The 21,582-nt window shown below is 40.3% G+C and overlaps 1 protein-coding gene across 2 annotated transcripts in view; it reads right to left on the reverse strand.

Moving 5' to 3' along the window:
- Positions 1-1,870: 1,870 nt before the first annotated feature.
- NALCN (sodium leak channel, non-selective) overlaps positions 1,871-21,582 on the reverse strand; it is a 348,982-nt gene continuing 329,270 nt past the window's right edge. For both annotated transcript variants that reach the window (XM_024194179.1, XM_024194178.1), the window contains 11 exons: positions 18,070-18,189; positions 16,655-16,723; positions 13,020-13,168; positions 12,115-12,208; positions 11,269-11,401; positions 10,478-10,593; positions 7,955-8,112; positions 7,128-7,278; positions 4,227-4,376; positions 3,577-3,694; positions 1,871-2,317 (listed from right to left, as the gene is read on the reverse strand). In XM_024194179.1, the coding sequence (XP_024049947.1) occupies positions 2,124-2,317; positions 3,577-3,694; positions 4,227-4,376; positions 7,128-7,278; positions 7,955-8,112; positions 10,478-10,593; positions 11,269-11,401; positions 12,115-12,208; positions 13,020-13,168; positions 16,655-16,723; positions 18,070-18,189 (1,452 nt within the window). In that variant the 3' untranslated portion in view covers positions 1,871-2,123. The remainder of the gene's footprint in view (positions 2,318-3,576; positions 3,695-4,226; positions 4,377-7,127; positions 7,279-7,954; positions 8,113-10,477; positions 10,594-11,268; positions 11,402-12,114; positions 12,209-13,019; positions 13,169-16,654; positions 16,724-18,069; positions 18,190-21,582) is intronic.

Genomic DNA, 21,582 nt, shown 5'->3' on the forward strand with positions numbered 1-21,582 from the left:
ACTGTGAGCCTCTCACAAGATCTCACGTCAGGCCATGTTAAAGCAACCTATCATTTCCATAGGAAACAATGGTAGTGGAAAAGGTCTCCGCTATACTACAAAAACAATTGTGTTTGGGGCCCAACAACAAAGCCTACAACTGCCAGTGTGTATCTGAGGAAAGGGCACACAATCCCCATTCCATATATTTAAACAACTGTATATTGTGGAACCTACAAGATATGTGCCATGCTTCACTGATCATTCACATTGCTTTTGGTCGCTTCTCTTTCCCATCCCTGCATTTGTATAGCATCAACCTATATTGAAAACTCTTTGGGAAACCAACGGATTCTCTTTTACTTATCTCTCAAGTGGTTAGCATTCTTGGTACTACACAAAACAAACCACCATCACATGTTAAAACATGATTTCCCAGACTAAAAGGGACCAAACCACTTTTTAACCATGTTATGGAATCATGATACAGCCTTGGGTTTGTCAGACTGGAGCATGAGTGATAACATGGTTAAAACTTGGTTCACTCCTATCTAGATTGGTAAAACTGAACTGTATTTTAAAAGCCTCAGAGTTGTAAAGAGGACCCCAACTTGCTATTTTATATAACATGTCTACTGCTTCCCCTCTATCCAGTGGGCCAGTAACCCTGTCAAAGAAGGAAGTTAGGTTGGTTTGGTATAATTTCTTCTTGACAAATCCATGCTGGCTATTCCTTATCAGCCTATTATCCTTGAGGCGCTTACAAATTGATTGTTTAATCAATTGTTCTGGTATCATTCCAGATATCGATGTTAGGATGACCGGTCTATAAATCCCCATGTCCTCTTTGTTTCCCTTTTTAAAGTCAGGTACTATATTTGGTCTTCTTCAGTCCTCTGGGGCCTCCATGAGTTCTCAAAGATAATTGTTAATGGTTCCGAGATTGCTTCAGCTAGTTTCTTAAGTACCTTAGATATATTCAAGTTGGCAGGGCCAAATGAAATTCATCCTAACTTATCTAAATATTCTTTAACCTGTACTTTTCCTATTGTGCCTTGTGTTCCTTCCCCCTTGTTAGAATATTAATTGTATTAAGTATCTGGTCACCATTAATCTTTTTAGTGAAGACTGAAGCATAATAGGCATTAAACATCGCAGCTTCTTGATATCATGAGCTCTCCTTCCTCACTAGGTAGAGGACCTACACTTTCCTATGTTTTTCTCATGCTCTTAAGGTATTTAAAGAACCTCTTCTTATTGCTGCTTCTGTCCCTTACTAGGTGTAACTAGTTTTGTCCCTTAGGCTTTCTGGTTTTGCAATTCTTTTGTGCTCCTCTTTAGCAATCCATCCGAGTTTCCACTTTATGTAGGATTTATTTTTGTTTTCCAGGTCATTAATGAAACACACCATGTGTAGATGGCTTTTGCAAATTCTTAAACCATGTAATTTTTTTTGGCTGATTTCTTATGAAAATGGAACTCTTTACATAATTAACCAGAAGAAAAAATTCCGATTTGTAAAAGCCAATCCATCATTTTCTGATTTTAAAATCAGCTATATTGTATTTGCATATTTAAGAAAATTACAAGAAAAAGACTAGACTTGAAATTCAGAATCTGTACTTTGTAAAAATACTGTCCCTTACCATGAACTCAGTGCTGACCTCTTTAGGTCATTCATGAATAATAAAATCTTTCTAGAGAAATTATTACTAGAATAGAACCGAGGGAAACGAAAAAGAAAAGAAATGCTGTACAGTAATGTGCTGGCCATTTTCAGGTATGGTACAGGATGGAAAAATGCAGAAGTGTATACCTGAATACAAATTTTTGTTACAGCTACAGAATGTATGAAATCTTTCAACGCTCCATCTATGCTAAAGACAATAGAGACTCTGTGGCGTTGTCAATACTGCCATAATATAGAGTCTTCCTAACATACAGTAATCATCACTGAAATCTAACATACAGATCTGTATTATGTTTTATATGGCAAAAAGGTAAAGCAGTTGAAAAATCCTATGGCATTAGTTTTAAATAAATCATACATCAATTATATCTCATTCAATTCAAAACCCAAGAAAACTGTTTTTATTTGAAGTGGCTGTTGTTGCAATATGACTTAAGTTAGCCTCTTTTCTTGGTCAGATGTCAAGAAGATCCTCCCCACTCTCATCGCTTTCCACAGTTAGTTGTCTTGTCCACCATTTCTTCACTTCTGATCCACAAGAAGCAGCATCTGACATAGGATTCATCTTGCATACAACAGATTTCATAGTTGTGCGACCACCAAACCGCAGATTGACTGAAGACACTGAATGGCTTATTGGTTTGGGGGCTAGGAAATTAAATGGAAAACTACTTATTAGAGTGCACATGCTTATTGAACTATTTTGCCATAGAGCTTTTCTATACGAGAGATATGGCAGCAGTTTAAACAGACTGATTTAAAATGGATCTAGTTAAACTGGTGCAAACCCCTAATGTAGATGCACTGTGGGTTTGATCCTGCAAGGTGCTGAACACTCGGCCCTGATCCATCAAAGCCTGGCTTTGACTTAATGTAGGTCAATGATCCCATTGATTTCAATGGACTACTCATAATCTTAAAGTTAAACACATGCTTAAGAGCTTTGGTAGATTGGGCCCAGTGTGCTCAGCACTTTGCAGGATTGAGCCCTTACACTGGTTTAACATTTGCTTGAATTAGTTTAGCTTGTGCCATTAAGTTATTGATCTAAGCTCAACCAGTATATGCTAGAGTTAAACCGACTGAGGTGCATCTTAAACCGAGGACTGGAGGAAGAAGGGCTAATGTGCCTCTTTTACATAAAATGATCTCAGTATCATGCATGCGCATAGGCCTGGGGCCCTGTCCCCTTGCGTTGGTCAGCAGAGCTGGCCTGGCATGGGGATTGTGCACTTTTAAAAAGAGAAGAGGTACGGTGGTAGCATGTGCTTCTTTCAGCGCCTCCTATTCAATCCCCCCACCTGCCCAACATGAGCATTGACTTAAAAGACACTACCTGGCTCTTATTTTCTATTGTGATGTAGTTATTGTGATGACAACTTAAGGGTTTATGAGTAAATAAACCTATCCGGGGCTGATTAAGCACCTAGACAGAAGGCCAAGGAGTTTATCAATCCCGGATATGGTTAGTACAGAGGTGAAAGAGAGCATCACAAGGTGCTACAGTTATAATGAAATGTTTAATTAAGCTATTGTTATTACATTTTATATATTTCAATAGCACCCAAAATGTGCTAGATGCTGTACAGGAAGACACAACTCCAGCATACCAATCCAGTGGTCAGGGTGGTGACTGATCACGTCTTCATAATTTCATATTTTTAAAAACTTGAGGGGCGTGAAGGGACAGTTTCCTCTTAGAAGGCTCAGGGGGCAAACCACTCCAAAGTGGGTGGGGCGGGGCAAAGAGAAGGAAGGACCATGGACCAGCTTTCCCTCCCCTCTGCATTTTCTCCATCTAGGCCCTGTGTGTAGACAGTCTGACCCCTTTAAAACAGCCTCTTATCAAGCTGCATTCCAAGGGGTGCTTTGGTATTTATATATTTTATTTAATGGTCTTCACTCACCTGAAGGTAAACGCCATTGTCCGAATTTCCGTTGAGGCTTCCCACCATCTGTAGAGTCCTGCCGATACCCGCCCCTGTCAGAAAGCGTTGGACTAAGGAGCTGCTGCTGGCTACTCGTCTGAATGGAGCAAAACCAAAATTCAGTGACCTTAATTATGGCTACTTACGGCATGGCCATACCATTGTAACAAATGCTTTGAAAGGTCACTATTTCCCAGCCTATTAAAGAAACATGCGCTGACTTTACACTTTTATTTTGTCCCTGCAGTCTGTTTTCTGGTTCCTTACTGCCCCCCCATCCCTCCAAAAGTCTAAAAATTAACAGAAAAAATAATTGGGCTGGAGCTTATGATAAAATTCCACAGAAGGGCTCGTGGGGGCAGGAAAGCTTTCCCAGGATCCCATGGGGGAGCCCTCTCTCCCATGTTGCATACCTCCCTGGATATAGAACCCAGGTCTCCTGATTCCCTGTCCAGTGCCCCTTAGACCATGCTGCCTTTATAACTGAATGTCAACGTTTTAAAAATATGTTGGTTTAATTTTTTTTCCAACAAAAATGATGTTAAAAATATTTAAAAGACTGTTGTTGTGACAAGCTCAAGTATAATTCTTGATTAGTTTAAACAACAATAATTTGCATAGGTCCGTACCTCTGGCTGTGCATTGTTATCTTGATTATTAGTATTCATATCTTCACTTGGCTGTGTTGTCTCAATGCTGGGCGGATTCAGAAATCGGCTCAACTCCTGCTGTTGACTCTCTCGTAGACTATGGATAATGCTACATGACTGCTGCTGTTTCTATCAAAATATAATATTTATGTGACCAAAAGGAAAAAAGAAACTTCCCTCACAAAGACTTTTGTTCCTTGATTCTTTTTATTTTTTTTTAAAATCCCTCTAAATACTGAATACTTCAAACAATTTTGAGTGTCTGGTATGGATTCCAAATTGTTCAGTCTTTTCTGTAAATCTACATAGACCCCCTATCTTCACTATTTAAATATAAAGAAATCTGTCTCTGAAATCTACGGGCTTGAGATGTAGGAATTACTGGGTGAAATCTATGTTCTGTGTCATGCAGGAGGTCAGACTAATAGATCAGAATGGTGCCTTCTGGCCTTAAAATATATCTATGCCGCAAGAGACCACCCAAAGAGCCAGCAAAAACAAAACCGTGACTTAGTAAAAATGAGCTTTATGGGGTTGATCAGAAGCCTGTTGAAGGCAACGGGCTTTGGTTCTGGCCCCAAATAAGGTTGAATAAAATGATCATGGAAGCCTTAGGACAGGGGTGGCCAACCTGTGGCTCCGGAGCCACATGCGGCTCTTCAGAAGTTAATATGCGGCTCCTTGTATAGGTGCCGACTCCAGAACTGGAGCTACAGGTGCCAACTTTCCAATGTGCAGGGGGGTGCTCACTGCTCAACCCCTGGCTCTGCCACAGGCCCTGCCCCCACTCCACCCCTTCCTGCCCCCTCCCTTGAGCCTGCCCTGCCCTCGCTCCTCCCTCTCCTTCTCCCCCCCAGAGCCTCCTGCACCATGAAACAGCTGATTGGGAGGTGCGGGGAGGGAGGAGAGGTGCTGATCGGTGGGGCTGCCGATGGGTGGGAGGCGCTGGGAGTGAGGGGAGGTGGGGGAGCTGATGGGGGGCTGCTGATGTATTACTGTGGCTCTTTGGCAATGTACATTGGTAAATTCTGGCTCCTTCTCAGGCTCAGGTTGGCCACCCCCACCTTAGGAATATTTTACAGTGTGGATTTTTTGTTGCAAGTTATTATTGTAACAGTGCCAAAAATCTGCTGGGTTCTTTATAGTACAAATAGAAAAATGTAGCCTCTGTCACTAAAATCTTACAATCTAATTTAGTTTTAAATTAAAATAAATGGTCCTTAGAGAAGGTTTCATTGTGCTGTATAGTTTTAACATGCCACTTGCTTAATAATTAAACAAATTTGAAAATATATAAAAAACTTATATTAAAAAAAGTCTTTTGCAATTCTACTCAAGTTAATAAAAGGTTCATGTAACAGGTAATGGTCTGATTCATATTGTTAAAATGAAATGAAAAGTATATTTACTTTTATATATTGTAATTCAATATCATAATGAATTGAGCAATTGGGTTGAACAAAATCAAAACCGAGAGATAAGATGAAATTAACAACAGCTAATATTAGAGCTGGGACAAAAATAGAAAAATTAGTCTGAAAAGGAACCATTTATCTGAATATCCCTGGAAATTTGTTGTTTCAGATAAAATGAAAGCTGTATTCAAACTATCAGGTTTTGGTTACACAAAATTACAAAGCAGCAAGAGGCAGAGCCTACAATTCCCTGATGTGCTCAGATCACAAACTTTTCATGGCAAAAATACAGATTTTCGTGGGGAAATTTCCTACTATAATTTTGGCCCAGGTCCATTTTTTTTGCCAGCAAAAATGGGAATAACTCAGTGGAAAGATTATGACCGGCCCAAACATTCTACGCATTCTGGGCCTGATTTTCACAACTACAGGAACCCAGGGCTTTATGTACCTAATTTACACATGCACATAGACACATGTTTGTGTGTTGAAATATACAAACTGGCCTTTTGTGCATGTAAACAACTTATTTGCACACACAGTCACTGTAATGGTATATGCAAATTAGGCTTCAGAATATACATTACATTTGGGTCTTCTTTGAGGATTGTAGTACCATTCTCATTGGGATCTATTTTACAGTGACGGAGACCCTTGATATGGTGGTGGTAGCTAACAGGATTATCTTCTGCCTGAATAGCTATCCAAGATGGAGTGGCAGTGGCAATGAAAATATCAGAAGTACAAATGCCAGAAACTAGCACTCTCTTTAACCTCTAACAGGTTTAGAAGAGTGCACAATCCTGCACCATTGAAGATAATGGGCATTTTGCTATTAACTTCAATGAGAGCAAGGTTGTGCCCACAAAGACCTTTCCCTAAATAATGTATTCCTTGGTTTATTCATTTGGCCTTGTCTGTTGCAGATCAGGTCACACAGTTTTCCTGCTGTGTAAGGAAAGGGGATTTGTTGGCAGGAAAACAGGCTTTGCCTGCAAAATATGCGGAGTTTACTAATTCTGTGAATGTAATTGTCTGTATTACGGAGACTATACCAGCATAGCTATGTTAGCATAGTTATGCTGGCATAACCCTGTAGTGTAGACACAGCATATACCTATGGAAGGAGTTTTTCCATTAGTATCAGACCACCACCTCCCCAGAGGAAATTAGCTACATTGAGGGCAGCATTCTTTTCTTGACATAGTTGCATCTACACTAGGGATTCGATTGGCATAGCTATGTCGGTCAGGGGTGTTTTTTTTTTTCACGCCCCTGGCCTATGTCAACCTAACTTTTAAGTGTAGACCAAGCCTGATTTTTCTGCTGATACATATTTTTTCACGTAGCTTGTAATGATGGATACAGATTAAACAAGGCAAAGTGAGAGAAAACTCTAGCTTCGTTGACTGGTTCAGTTCACTGCAAGCACTCCACCAGGACTTGCTGTTTTCGCTTCACTTACTGCTCGGATACGCTTTAAGCATTTCTTCAGCCACATGCGTATGGTTTGTTTGGCCACTTCTTCTTCTATTGTATACTCCAGTTGTTCCCTGGCAAGAAGCTCTTCCAGTTGAAGGCTTTTCCTGATATCAACAGACCTGTATGACAGCATGCTAGAAGAAACACACAAATAAACAGTATTTTTAAAAAGCTAATGTACTTACCTATATTATTATTAACAGTATTACACTTTTAAAATCTCAATACGAAAATGTCAAACTTTGGCACCTACAGTATGTAGAAAGCTAAAAAAAGATGAAGGGAGGATCCATTGGTGCTCGGAACAACTGAAAATCAGGCCACCTATATTTAGGTGCCTAAATATGGATTCAGGTGCTTAGCTTTAGGCACCTACATTTGAAAATTCAGTTTCTTTCCCCTGTTTATGCTGCCTCTTTAACTTTTTGCATTTTTTCTCATCTGGGACAAAGTAATTATTGGAGGAGACTGAGTTTCACTTTTGTTTATAGTCAATTTTACTGTCAGATTTTCACCTGTGCTAGTGCAATACTGCATTGTTTGGATTTACAAACACAGCAAGGGAATGTTAGTTTAAAACAATTGTTTCAAGTGGGAATTTAGAAAGCTCACGGAGACATTTCTCTAGGACTTAGATTTTCTACGGCAAAAATGAATTTAGGGGAAAACTCTAATATTTGGTTTAAATTAAGCAGAGAGTACCTCTTTAGACACAAGCTTGTATCCCCAAGTCATTTTTCAGCCTTATGTATAACATTTAGTCTGCAGAGAAACGTGTTACAACAAACTTAAAGAAAAAGCCCACCATACCTCAATACGTCATGGAACGTGACATCTCCACCATTATGCAGCCTCTCCATTTCATAGCACATGTGCTTGAACAAAAGTTTGTCTTTGTCAAGATCTACCTCCAACCTCCCACGCAGCAACCTCAGCAGAAACTTCACACGGAAGGTAGGGATTACCCCCTAGGTAAGATTGCATCATAGCTGGTTAATTATGGCTACCTTATAACTAAGTCAGAGGCTCTATTTGATGCTGTTTCTCTAAAGTGATACAGATGCTCTTTCTCCAAAGACCCTTGAGGTATGTGGGGAGGGATATGTGAGGTATGGGTATGTGAGGTATGGGGGGAGGGATAGCTCAGTGGTTTGAGCGTTGGCCTGCTAAACCCAGGGTTGTGAGTTCAATCCTTGAGGGGGCCATTTAGGGATCTGGGGCAAAAATCTGTCTGGGGCTTGGTCCTGCTTTGAGCAGGGGGTTGGACTAGATGACCTCCTGAGGTCCCTTCCAACCCTAATAGTCTATGATTCTATGTCTACACTGCAGCTAGGAATGCGTCTCCCAGCTTGGGTAGACAGACTCATGCTAGCTTGGCTCAAGTTAAAATGCTAAAAACAGCAGTGTGGAGGATGCAACTCTGGTAGAGACTCAGGCTAGCTACCCAAGCACAGGACCAGGGAGTTGGGTGGGCTTCAGAGCCTGAGCTGCAGTGTGAACCACAGCACCCACATGTCTAGCTTGAGCCCTGCTAGGGCGAGTCTGTCTAACCAGGCGGGGATGCTTGTTCCCAGCTGCGGTGTAGACGTACCCTTTGACTTACATGGGGCCAGGATTGTACCAAGGGTAGTGTAACTGAACAATGCAGACATAAAGGGGCTTATCTTCAGCTCGTGTAACTTAGCAATAGTTCCTTTGAAGTCAATGGAACTATCCTGATTCATACAAGCTGAGGATCTGGCCTATATATTTTGCCTAAGATTTTCAAAGTTCTCTGGGGGACTTGGATGTCCAGTTTCCATTCATTTGTAATGGGAATTGCATATCCAAACTGGTGGCTTTGAAAATCAGCCTTGACCATTTTTATTTCCTGAGAATTAAACCTTAGGCCTAGAGTCATTTATTAGGAATAAAGTCAGCTAGATTTCTAAACATTCACAGGTGTGTGCCTCTATGCCTGTTATGCAGCTGCCCCATCGTGTGTGTGTTCAGTGGTGTATAAGTTGTATGTCCTCTTGCTTTTCCAAGAGCTTCTACTCCAAGATGTAACCAACATACAAACTTCTTGAGATGTTTTTGGCAACAATTTTGAGCCTGGCTGTTGATAAGGAACTAGGAGTGAAAATATTTTCTCCAAAATTTGCAGAATCAAATAGTTCTCTTTGAACATTATGTTCTATAACTTTTTTATTATGGGAAAGGATGGAAGTCCTTTGTTATGGAAGGTCCCACATCAGAACGCTCTCCTCGCAGCCCTAGGATGTAGCACTCTGAGCCCCGCCAGTCCTGCAAACACAGGACATGGACTTCGATCTCCACACAGCAATCTTCTGCCACTAGACCAGTGGTGGGCAACCTGTGGCGCGCACGCGGCCCATCAGGGTAATCGGATTGTGGGCCATTAGACATTTTGCTGACGTTGACTGTCCACAGGCACGGCCCCCCCACAGCTCCCAGTGGCCACGGTTCGCTGTTCCCAGCCAATGGGAGCTGCAGGAAGCTGCAGGCTGCAGGGACGTGCTGGCCGCTGCTTCCCACGGCTCCCGTTAGCCATGCCTGCAGACGGTCAACATCAGCAAAATGTCTCGTGGCCCGCAATCAAATCAGGTTGCCCATGACTGCACTAGATCATCAGCTGATCTCAGCACACTGTAGTTCATATTCAAAATTGTTCGAAGTAATTCAGTGATGGGATGAGTGAACCAGTCATAGTTTAGTTCCTGTTGGTACCTAAACCTCTAAGTTGCTCCCCTACCCAGGCCCTCTCTCCTTTTCAGCTGGGCCATTCTTAAGACAGGAAATGTAACTATGTGAATCTCTGAACCCTAGGTCGAGGGGACAACTCCTGTGCTGCCTGGAGGGAAAGGACTATGACCCCAAGCCTGTAAACACCTATACACATGCTTAACTTTACTACTGTGTGTAGTCCCTGGGAGCAAAGTTAAGCATGCACGTATGTGTTTCAAGGATCAGGGCCTATGTGAAATGCAACATCTCATGTTCATCATTCTTTTGTGAACCTGGGCTGTTAAAAATAAATAAATCACAAAATCCTCTTACCCCAAACTCACTCTGACTCTAGGTCGGTTTGAGGCTCGGTGGGTTAACACAGCCCACTTTATGTTTTCCTAGTAATACATTTTTCGAGGAAACAATGCAGAAGATTTACTTAGATCATAATTTCTTTGGGGGCAGGGACTGTCTTTTTGTTGTGGGTTTGGACAATGTCTAACACAATGGGGGTCTTGGTCCACAACTGTGGCTCCTAGGCATTATAGTAAAACAAATAATAATAATAGTACCGAGTGCAGTGCTTATTGTCAAGTCTCTTACCTCTCTTTTGTCATCAACCATGTTCCATATAATTTGAAAATGTCTAAGATCATTATAGCTTAAAAGTTGGTCTTCTTCGGTGGAGTAAAACAATGAGAAATTCTCCACAATGATCGCTAAAAAACACATAAATTAAACATAGTATAAGACTAGCCTGTCAGCACTTTCCAACAGTTATACATTAATTAGAGATAATGTATTTCAGCAGGAACTAAATTTTCACATGTGGCTGTAACAGCGGCAACCTATGGGCAAACCTGGTGCTAATGCAGCCCCATATTGTGTGTTTTTGTTGTGCTCAAGTTTGAAAATGTAGTCCTTAAATCTTAAGTAGGGGCCTAATCTAACACCCACTAAATTCAACTGGAAGATTCTCATTTACTTCAGCAGGAGTTGGATTATCAGGCCTATAAAATATAAACTGGAGAGTAGACTAGCTCTGCAAAAACGATTTCCTTTGTACAGCTCTCATCTACTCTTTCATTTTCACATAACTTTCATTTACAGACCTCCTTATCAAAAGACATTTTCTTATTTAGTGTTAACAGCCAGCAATTTAAAATAAAGGTTAGAAACACATAACATACCAGCCAAGTATCTGAAAACATCAGACAATTATAACATTAACTTGAGGGCATTTAACAATTTCTTTTTACTGAGAGAGTTTAAAAAAATGTTACAGTTGATATGGCCTACAACGTAAGGCCTGTTCTGGATGAGGCACCCAGATCTATGGCACTCCACCCACATTTTAAGATAACTATTTTTCATAGTCAATAATTGTTGCTCACCTACAAGCAAATTTAGCATTATGTATGCAATGATGACATAAAAGGAACAGAAATACATCAGAGCACCAGCATAATTTCCACAATCTGTCCTCCAGTATGTGCTGTTATCTGGAGTACAAAAAGGAGGCTGAACCTTCAAAAGAAAACAGTAAATAATTAAATCAAAAAATTAGGCAAGGGATTGCTTATCGGTCTGCAGTTAACATAACTATATTTTTAGAAAATAATAAAAATAATACAGTAATGCACCTCAAACCAGTGTAGGTTTTATGGAGAAATACCACATTTGGGAGAAAGGAGGAAATATTTCGCTGTTATTTTAAATGGTAGATGCTGAAAGCAGCTCAGAGCTGGCCCTGAAGGTGATGGATTAGTGGGCAGAGTGAAGGAGAGGCAGATTTCAAAGGTGCACGATAAATCCATTTAACACATTTCTGCAATTACCCCCATATATGAGCATGGGTATATATTATTACAGCAAAACAGCAACCAGTGGCAATGAAATGTTAAGACACGTTTAACAAACAGCAACCACTCCCATGTATTCAAGACAGGAAATGAAGAATACCTTATCCAATGTAACTGAAACTATGGGGGCGGGGTGGGAGGGGATTTTATGTTAGGCAAAATAAAATGATGTTAACTGAATTTGGGCCAGGACATCAAGATTAATGTTCTTATGAAATGGCCCAGGGTACTTCATTTTAAGGTCAGATTTATCTAAAGGACGATGGCACCTTCAACAACACAGTGCTTCTTTGTACCAACCCAGAGCACTGGATACTGAGTCAGAGGAAATTGCGCAACCAGTTTCTTGTGTTTTATCTGTGATTGTGCTGTATTTACCATGCAGTCATGCATAATCTTGTTCCAGTCTTCCCCAGTAACTATTCTGAAGAGTACAGTAATGGCCTTGCCAGCTGATGAAAAGTTTGCATGCCTGTTTTTTTAAACAAAAAGAGAAAAAGAGCAGCTCAGATGTCAGAAATAAAATCTTGGCAATACAAACACATGCAACTTTCTGTTTTGCTGTGTGTTCAACAAGTAAAAAAAAATAATTTGTATTTTCTATTATTCTTACCTGAGCTTCATGCCCCATATATTGTTGGTAGAACTCAGAGAATAATTTGCAAATATATTCACTGAATAATTTATGCCATTAATGTAATAGGGACTTAGAAGCCGGGACTCTAGCCACCCAGTTTTGAAAAATTTGGCTAATATCTTATCAAGTAATAAAAGCTCATTTGGGGCCATATCCTTCCCCAGGCCTTCATCCTATTCGTGCCTCTTCTGTGGTGCAAAGGGGATGGAGAGCTGTCATTGGGTTATGTAGGATAATTCCCAGGTGGCATAAAGCCAATGTAGCTGGCTCCCTCTCACTCCATTCGAGGTGTAGGGACCATTTTTGGATGAACCAAGGGTGTGAGCAGGTGTAGCTGTAGCTCAGTGTTCCAGCAACCTGGGCCAATGGAACAGTCCTTTTGGGATTGTTCCAGCTAGCACAATGAAGAGCAGCCATTAGTCTTCTGTATATTACACTGGGTGTCTGTTTAGTCCCAGGATTTGGGGAATGGGAAGGTGGCTTAGAGCCTTCTATCATACATTGTCAGCTGAGTGCCGCTCAGCCAGACCTAGAGATCTGGCTCTTGGTTGCTGACATAAAACCAAATGAAAATTTGTGCTCAGTAGATGGGAATATTTTATTTGGCTGTTAAAAAACCTTCCACAAAGGGAAGCAAATATTGTACCTGTTAATGTTCTCTCCATATTTCACTGTGCCAAATAAAACTACTCCAGCAAAAGCATAACAAAGAAGCAGTAAGAACATTCCCACAATGATGAAGAAACTCTTATACATGCTGACAACCACAGTCAGCAGCAGCATTTTCAGTGTCACCTGGAAAGGCAGAGAGGAAACACAATTCATGATACTATTAAATAACAGAAATAAAGGAGACTTTAACACATTTGTAACTTTAAATCTTGTAATGATTGTTCTTTTAACTGGGAAAACGTATAGGTTAATGTGCCAATCCAGTAGTTTAGTGGTAGCTCAGTGAAATACTACACTGTCAGTCTGAGTTTGGAACAACACTTGGTCTCTTGTTCCAGGGTTTATGGCAGTGTATCTCAACCTTTCCAGACTACTGCACTCCTTTCAGGAGTCTGATTTGTCTGGAGAATCCCAAGTTTCATCTCACTTAAAAACTACTTGCTTACAAAATCAGACATAAAAATACAAAAGTGTCACAGCCACTCTATTACTGAAAATTTGCTTACTTTCTCATGTTACCATATAATTATAAAATAAATCAATTGGAATATAAATATTGTACTTGCATTTCAGTGTATAGTATACAGAACAGTATAAACAACTCATTGTGTGTATGAAATTTTAGTTTTTACTGATTTTGCTAGTGCTTTTTATGGAGCCTGTTGTAAAACTAGGCAAATAACTAGATGAGTTGATGTATCCCCTGGAAGACCTCTGCATACCGCCAGGGGTACTTGTATCCCTGGTTGCGAACCACTGGTTTATGGTAATCAGTACAGGATTTCACTGGAGATTTAAAGAAACCCATCTATCTACAAGGGCAAGCTTTAGCCCCCCCAGAGAGACTATGACATAACAATCAGCACAGATTGATTAAACTATTGTAATTTCTTACACAAGTCAGCCTGTAGTGTCTAAGCAGAGACAAAGAGACACAATACAGCAAAATGTAGAGAAAATGGAAGCTGTATGATATTTTAGCATCGTGGCAGAATTATTACTTTAGATTGAATTAATTTCAAAAATATTCGGACACTGCAGGAATGTCTCTTTATTTACAGGGGAGGTGAAACAATTTTCATCAGAATCATGACAAATCTAACAAATCATGTTAACTTTTTCCCATCACACTACATCATAGCCATAACTTAATGGGACTGATAAAGCTTTTAACATGAAAGCATAAATAACTAGGTTAAAGGCTTGAAAAAAAATCTAGAATCCTTCAAAAAGCTTTGATGGAAATGACCAGATCTGGTTGCATAAGAGAAGCAAGAGTTTTTCACTTGACTTCCAAGGCTCTCCATGCTCTGTGTGGTTAGATGGAGGCAGACTTTTTTCTTTGCTGAACAGACTCTGTGACTTATCTATTCTTAACCCTTTAGTCCTAATACAGAATTCATTTCCTTGACTGCAGTTACTCTAATATGTCTTATGGCATAGAAAATGTTTGGATAATGTTTGGAGAAGCTTTGCCACAACAGAATGCACAGTATTACAACTTACTAAAGAGATACATTTGTTCTCTGCATAGGTAGCTGTCAGTTATACCTGCTGTCTGTTACACTGGTGTAAATCTACATATCAGGTAAATCGAAAGTAACTTCAGTGGAACTGCTCTTAATTTATACAAATGAATCTGAGAATGTGGCCCAACATCTTTATTTTACTGAGCACGAATCCCTTATTTAGATAAAATATAATGTGCAAGTTAACATTAGCACTGTGCTAACACCTGCACTGTGCAGGATGGAGCTTCTGCATGCGGACAGCAGCACAAGATGAGCACATCACCCCATACCCTGCTTTCTTGTGGAGAAAATAAATAAAAGAAAATAAAAGTAACACATCGCAGCACATTGAAAAAGCAATGGTTACAAATACCGAAAAGGGCACAATATATATTCAGGGCTTTAGATGGCAATAATTTTAAATGGTGTTGTGTCTTAGGGCTGGTCTACACTTACCGGGTAGTTCGACGGCTGGCAATCGAAGTTCCGGGTTCGATTTATCGCGTCTGGTCTGGACGCGATAAATCGAACCAGGAAGTGCTCGCCGTCGACTGCGGTACTCCAGCTCAATGAGAGGAGTACCGCGGAGTCGACGGAGAGCCTGCCTGCCGCGTGTGGACCGCGTCTGAACCGTGGTAAGTTCGAAGTAAGGTATGTCGAATTCAGCTACGTTATTCACATAGCTGAATTTGCGTACCTTACTTCGACTTGGGGGGTAAGTGTAGACCAAGCCTTAGTTATCTTTTTGATGGCAAAAAATGTACAGCATTTCCAATAACCATAATTTATTTCTGATATTTATGTGATGCTCTGTACCTTGGAGGAACACCGTACACCCACTTGTTCATCTTTATAAAATGATTGTGTGGTATCCAATGCAAAGTTTGTCATGTTTGGTGTCTTCGGAAGGCTCATGATGCACTGAGCATGGTTATTATAGTGATGTTATAGTAATTGTTACAATAATGTTATAGGAATGTTCTAGGTTATAATTTCATATATAATTATGAGACTGAAAATGTATCCTCATGGTTTAAAGCAAGCCCAGGCAAAAACTCTCCAAGAACAGAGAGGCAGTTCACACCTCATCAGGGCATGTATGGGACAAACCCAGCCCAGCCTCACAGGAACAAAGGATGCTGGCCTAGACAGCAACAAAATAACCTGTTGAGCTCTCGAGGGAGTCACGCCCCTTTCTTTGGTCAGTTTGGAACTGCAATGAGGTAATGCTCACCTGACTCTGAAGAGGGAGGAGGCAAAGCCAAGAGGGAAGAAATAACATATAAAAGGGAGAGACGTTTGCCATGCTCTTCCTCTCTCTTCCACCTACATCTACAGACACCACCACCACCAAGCAACTGAAGTGCTGATCAAAGGGGAGAGCCTGGCTGAAGAGCAACCAGCCAGCCTGTGGTGAGAAGCATCTAAGTTTTTAAGGGCACTGAAAGTGTTAAGTTCAGCTTAGAATGCGTTTTGCTTTTATTTCATTTGACCAAATCCAACTTGTTATGCTTCGACTTATAATCACTTTGAATCTATCTTTGTAGTTCATAAATCTGTTTGTTTATTCTACCTGAAGCAGTGTGTTTGGTTTGAAGCATGTCAGAGACTCCCCTTGGGATAACAAGCCTGGTACATATCAATTTCTTTGTTAAATTGACGAACTCATATAAGCTTGCAGCATCCAAAGGGCATAACTGGACACTGCAAGATGGAGGTTCCTAGGGTTGTGTCTGGGACCGGAGATATTGGCTAGGGTCATTCGGTTGCACAATCCAAGAAGCATCTTACATGCCAGAGGCTGTGCATGAACAACCCAGGAGTGGGGGTTCTCACAGCAGAGCAGGGTAAGGCTGGCTCCCAGAGTCAAGGATTGGAGTGACCTAACAGATCACTGGTCCGGATAACACCAGAGGGGAACGTCACAATGTAATACAACTAAAACCCTGATATTTTAAGTTAAACATATAAAATGGAGACTTATAGCAGCAGTACATAAAATGGAGACCCGTAGAATGTGCTGTAGAAAAGCAAAGTGATAAATCTTTTAATCTATGCATGAGCATTGTATTGACTGTAATTCCTGATTTGTACTTACATGTTTCCCACAAATTGAGAAGAACCTGAAGACAATTACACATGCACCCATCATATATGTGTATGCATTCTGAAATTTAAACACAAGAGACTTCATATACAGTGTCCCGCAGTGATCTCTCAAATGATCAGTTTTTCTGCATGAATCTCTCTGCGAATTATACAGTGCAATCAGCATTTTAAAAAAAGTAATATTTCAACAACAAATGCTGAATAATAATAAACTAACAGAAAAAGCTGTGCCACTTCAAAAGCACTAGCCAAACCTCCCAACACAATAAACCAACAAAACCCTCACAATTCTCTTAGCTGGGCTGTAATTATGTCCAACAGCCTCCCAGTTCTATAAGTCTAGGCAGCTGCTGGCTTGCAGAAACTCCACAGGCCTGCCAAGCTACTCAGCAGCAGGGGGCAAATTGAGGATGCCAGGGACAAAGGGACAGTTTTGCCCCCACAAAGAGTGCTTGAGATAGACCAGAGGGAAGGCCCTCATCAATGTAGGGAGGTGACAGCCACAACTGGGGATTGTTGATTGAAGCCACCTCGCCTCTCCAGTGATAAGGGGGGAGAGCTCACGTTCCCACAAATGAGGGTATACGCTCACGCTCCCCCTTTTTTTTAAACTTGAGAGGGAGGGTGCAGCTGACCTCTTCCCTGGACAGATAAATCTTCTGCCTTCCTGGACTAAATGTTGTTCTGTAACAAAAACGCATGGACCAGATTCACTGACATGCTTTGCGCTGTTCATCAGTTTAGAAACTCTGCCTTATCTTTCTCTACAATGACTCCTACCTGGATTATTCCCTCCAGCCTCTCTTCCTCTCTCACCCCCCAATGAAACTGCTCCTGGCAAGGTCTTCCAATCCCAGGACACCACATTTCTTCCCTCTCCTCATTCTAATCCCTCCTAAGGACTCACTTCCTCCACAAGGCCCGCAGACCCTAACCAGGGGTTCTCAAACTGGGGGTCGGGACCCCTCATGGGGTCACGAGGTTATTACATGGGGGGTCGCGAGCCGTCAACCTCCACCCCAAACCCTGCTTTGCATCCAGCATTTACAATGGTGTTAAATATATTAAAAAGTGTTTTTAATTTATAAGGGGGGTCGCACTCAAAGACTTGCTATGTGAAAGAGGTCACCAGTAAAAAAGTTTGAGAGCCTAACCTATATCAGTCCAATATCTTCTCCACCTCAGCACTATAGGATGTAAGAAAAATCTAGTTCACCAACCCCACAAATTGTTACCTTCTTCTTGATTCCCAGGGCATCTTGTTTTATTTGGGTCTTATTTTTAGTTTGTAAACACCCTGGGCTTGGCAATTGTCCTTATTTGAATCAGGATAGCAGTAAAACTGTTGGTGATTAACAAATAAAACCAATAAATGATCATTGGAGTTGCAATTGTTGATCTTACTAGTAAGGCAAAGTGAAGTATCACCCATATAACACCAAGGGAGGTCACCAAAAGGTCATATCGATTTCTTCTGCTTTGCCAGAAGCCAGCAGGTGACATGGCAATAATCTTCATAGTGACCTAGAGAACAATAAAGATAGTCTTGCTAGTGCAAATTCTTAGCAAAAGGTTATTTTTCACTATAAGAACATTTGGTCCCTAAAATGTTTTGGTAGTATTCTACTTGTAGATTGGTTTTAAATGAGTAGGAGTTTTAATAGTTAAACAAAGGGTTAGTATGAAGGTAGAAAATGATTAAGCTGATGATGCATAACTAAAAAACTTACGTGTGTGTGTATGGGTGTATGAAGTGACTGAAGTATATATTAATGCCAATTTCGCACAAATACACTTATATGCAAGGTTATAACTGTCTTATATGTCTCATGTACTGCAAATTAATTTAAAAGCAACCTTCTTTTTCCTGTTGCAAAAGTTTTTTGTTTTACTTCTGCTGAACTCCATCCATGCTCAACAGCATACATGAGCACAGGAAGCATAAGATTGGAGGAAAAAATAGTGTGGGCCAGTAGATTGCAGTGGGTTTCACAATGCTCCTAATGAACACAGAGACTGAAAGGGTTGACTTTTCTTAGAAACAGGTTTCAGAGGGGTAGCCATGTTAGTCTGTATCAGCAAAAACAACGAGGAGTCCTTGTGGAACCTTAGAGACTAACAAATTTATTTAGGCATAAGCTTTTGCCCAAATAAATTTGTTAGTCTCTAAGGTGCCACAAGGACTTCTCGTTGTTTTTTCTTAGAAAGTTAGTGATGCCACAGGCAGGATGTTTAGGAATAGGTTTTGTTTAGAATAGATAACAGTATTTAGCAGTCGTACAAGCCATGTGATCCATGCAGAATGTCTACAAAAGAAGGTTTAGCGTTGCACACAGTCAGTTCTTATCTACACATATTAACGGTTTAAATGTTACTAAAGCATATCATATAAAAGAAATAATAATTAGGCACTAACCGCTTTGGTTTTATATCCTAGCTTTCAATAGTGACATTTAACAATATTTGTTAAATTCCCAAAGGCTAAATTGTATTTAAGGTGACACTGGTTTAGGCTCAAATTTGACACTCTTCACTTACCTGATCGTATACTCTCCACTCAGATATGACTGGAAAGTGGAGGACAGAGTCACAATTTTTATAATCTGCAGAGGAATATTTTTCAGTTTCCAAATATCTATTTTTTGCTGTACTTCTCCATCCCTCCCATTCCACAAACCAAGTTTTCCCACAGTTAGCAGGATACAATAGCTCCACATACCAGGATTTTAAAAAAATGGTCTACCACAGGCAGACTAAATCCTTCCTTCCCATGTCTTTTCAAGATATTTTATTGTAAGAATGGGGTCCACCTGATATTCATCTCAGTCATCACTATAGCCATGTCTCATAGTATCCTAAAATAATAATGAGGTCTCAAAGTAAGTTTTTTCCACTGATTCTGTGGCCACTCATATTGATGTTTGCAATAGGAAGAGTGATTCTTTTCTTACACAGGTTTGAGCTCTCATCAGTGGTCTTTAGAACTGTTTCACTGCATTCTTTACCAGAGCTATGCAGTTAGACCTGACCCTACTCAGATTCTGTGTCTACCAGGGTTCAGGTTTGGCCATGATTAACCAGGACAGGTACCAAGTACTTGGCAGCAAGCTGCATTTATCTGGCTTGTGGGGATGTATCTGGTAGGTTGGGGATATGCATGACACAAATGAACTGGAATTTGTGGGTAGACTCAGGAGATGCTTGTGGGCACAATGGCTCTAAACTTTTCAAGAAGGACCTTGATGAGGGAGCCAAATAGGCATCAAGAGTTTTCTTCAGTTTGGAAACAAAGGAATATTTTATTTTTACCTGTTAACTTTCTAATCCAGGTGAGAAAGCTGAACACACAGTTTAGATCCTGCCAGTATTCTTTTGTCTAAAAGGTTTTTAATTTATATCCGTATCTAGATCACTTTTTCATTAAGATGCAGTCTATTCTGGAGCTTTATAGAATTTTCTCTTTCCTTGTGCAGCACTCTCACTGTTAGTCTGAACTCTCCTCGATGGGCATGATTCTGGACCCCCTGTTGAGGAATGGCCTTCATTTCCCCACATTGGTTAGTGGCTCTTTTAGCTTCCTTGTCACAAGTTCTATCTGTTTGTGCTAGCATGGTAGAGGGCACTGGAATTAGACTTGTTTGAATCCCATGTACTACAGAAATTTTACCTTGAATCCAACTTTTCCTTTGCCCTCTAGACAGTTTCCTACTCAGGATGGCCTCCAGGTAGAATGATTGCCATTAAAAAGTCAATATTTCTCAACCAGCAGTTACCTCACAGAGGTATCTTAGCTCCCAACACATTTCCCCATACTTACCACAGGAAATAAATAGAGTATCAGATTGTGGTGTGGTAATTGTTGACATTATAATGAGAGACTCATAACTTTATGGAGGATTCTGTAAAATGGTAAAAAAAAAAACTACAGAAAGGATATTATGTGCAATTCTATAAATCAGCTAAAATGTAAAGGCTGCTAAGGCTTTAGTTTGAGCCTCTTTATTTGATGACTAGCAAAGTGAGCCTTTTTAGTTGCCATCTCCTTTCTTAGGTACACAGAGGAGCTGAGTTCTCTGATTACTAGACTGCTTTATTGGCAGATGTTTCCAGACAGAGTTGTTGCTAGATTAGGTATAAAATATTGATACAAATCCATCTACTTTGATTTCCTTTCCCCATAAATCTTGTACACTGAAAATGTCATTTTTGTATGTTGAAACAAAACCCTTTTGAAATGTTTGGAAATTGTTTGTTTTCCCAGGCAGAACAAGAGAGTAGGGATTTCTAAAGCAATCCTTATTTGGTGAATTAAAAACTGGCCATGTATCCTACAAATCAAACCTCTCCATATCTGCTCACTCTTCTAGAGGCACTGACTCCTCTTAGGCAGATAAGGCATAGGCAACATATGATATATGTAGGACTGCTACAAGGTAGTCACTTCATTGTTTATCCATCATTGCTTGGAAAACCTTTCAAATTAGGAACATAGGAACTGTCATATTGGATTAGACCAGTGATCCATTTAGTCCACTCTCCTGTCTGGGATAGTGGCCAGTACCAGATGTTTCAGAGGAAAGTGCAAAAAATCTTGTAGTGGAATTATGGAATAAGCGAACCATAAGGGGAAGTTTATTCTTAAATCCCATAAATTTGTGATTGGCTTACAATCTGAAAGATGAGGATTTATATCCCTTCTCATTTTTCATCTTATCCAGTGTAGCTAAATATGTTATTACCTATATAAATATCTAATCTTTTTCTGAACCCTACTAAGCTCTCAGACTCATTCCTATCTTGTTGAAATGAGTCCCACAGGTTAATTATGCTCACAGAGCTGATGTTGGTTGCAGTGTTTTCCAGGCTGCTAATTAAGAAAAACCCTCTTTTCACTGCTTGTACTAAATATTGTCTTTT

Source organism: Terrapene carolina, unplaced genomic scaffold, assembly GCF_002925995.2.
Source record: "Terrapene carolina triunguis isolate 2854851 unplaced genomic scaffold, T_m_triunguis-2.0 Scaffold21, whole genome shotgun sequence".
Lineage (NCBI taxonomy): Eukaryota > Metazoa > Chordata > Testudines > Emydidae > Terrapene > Terrapene triunguis.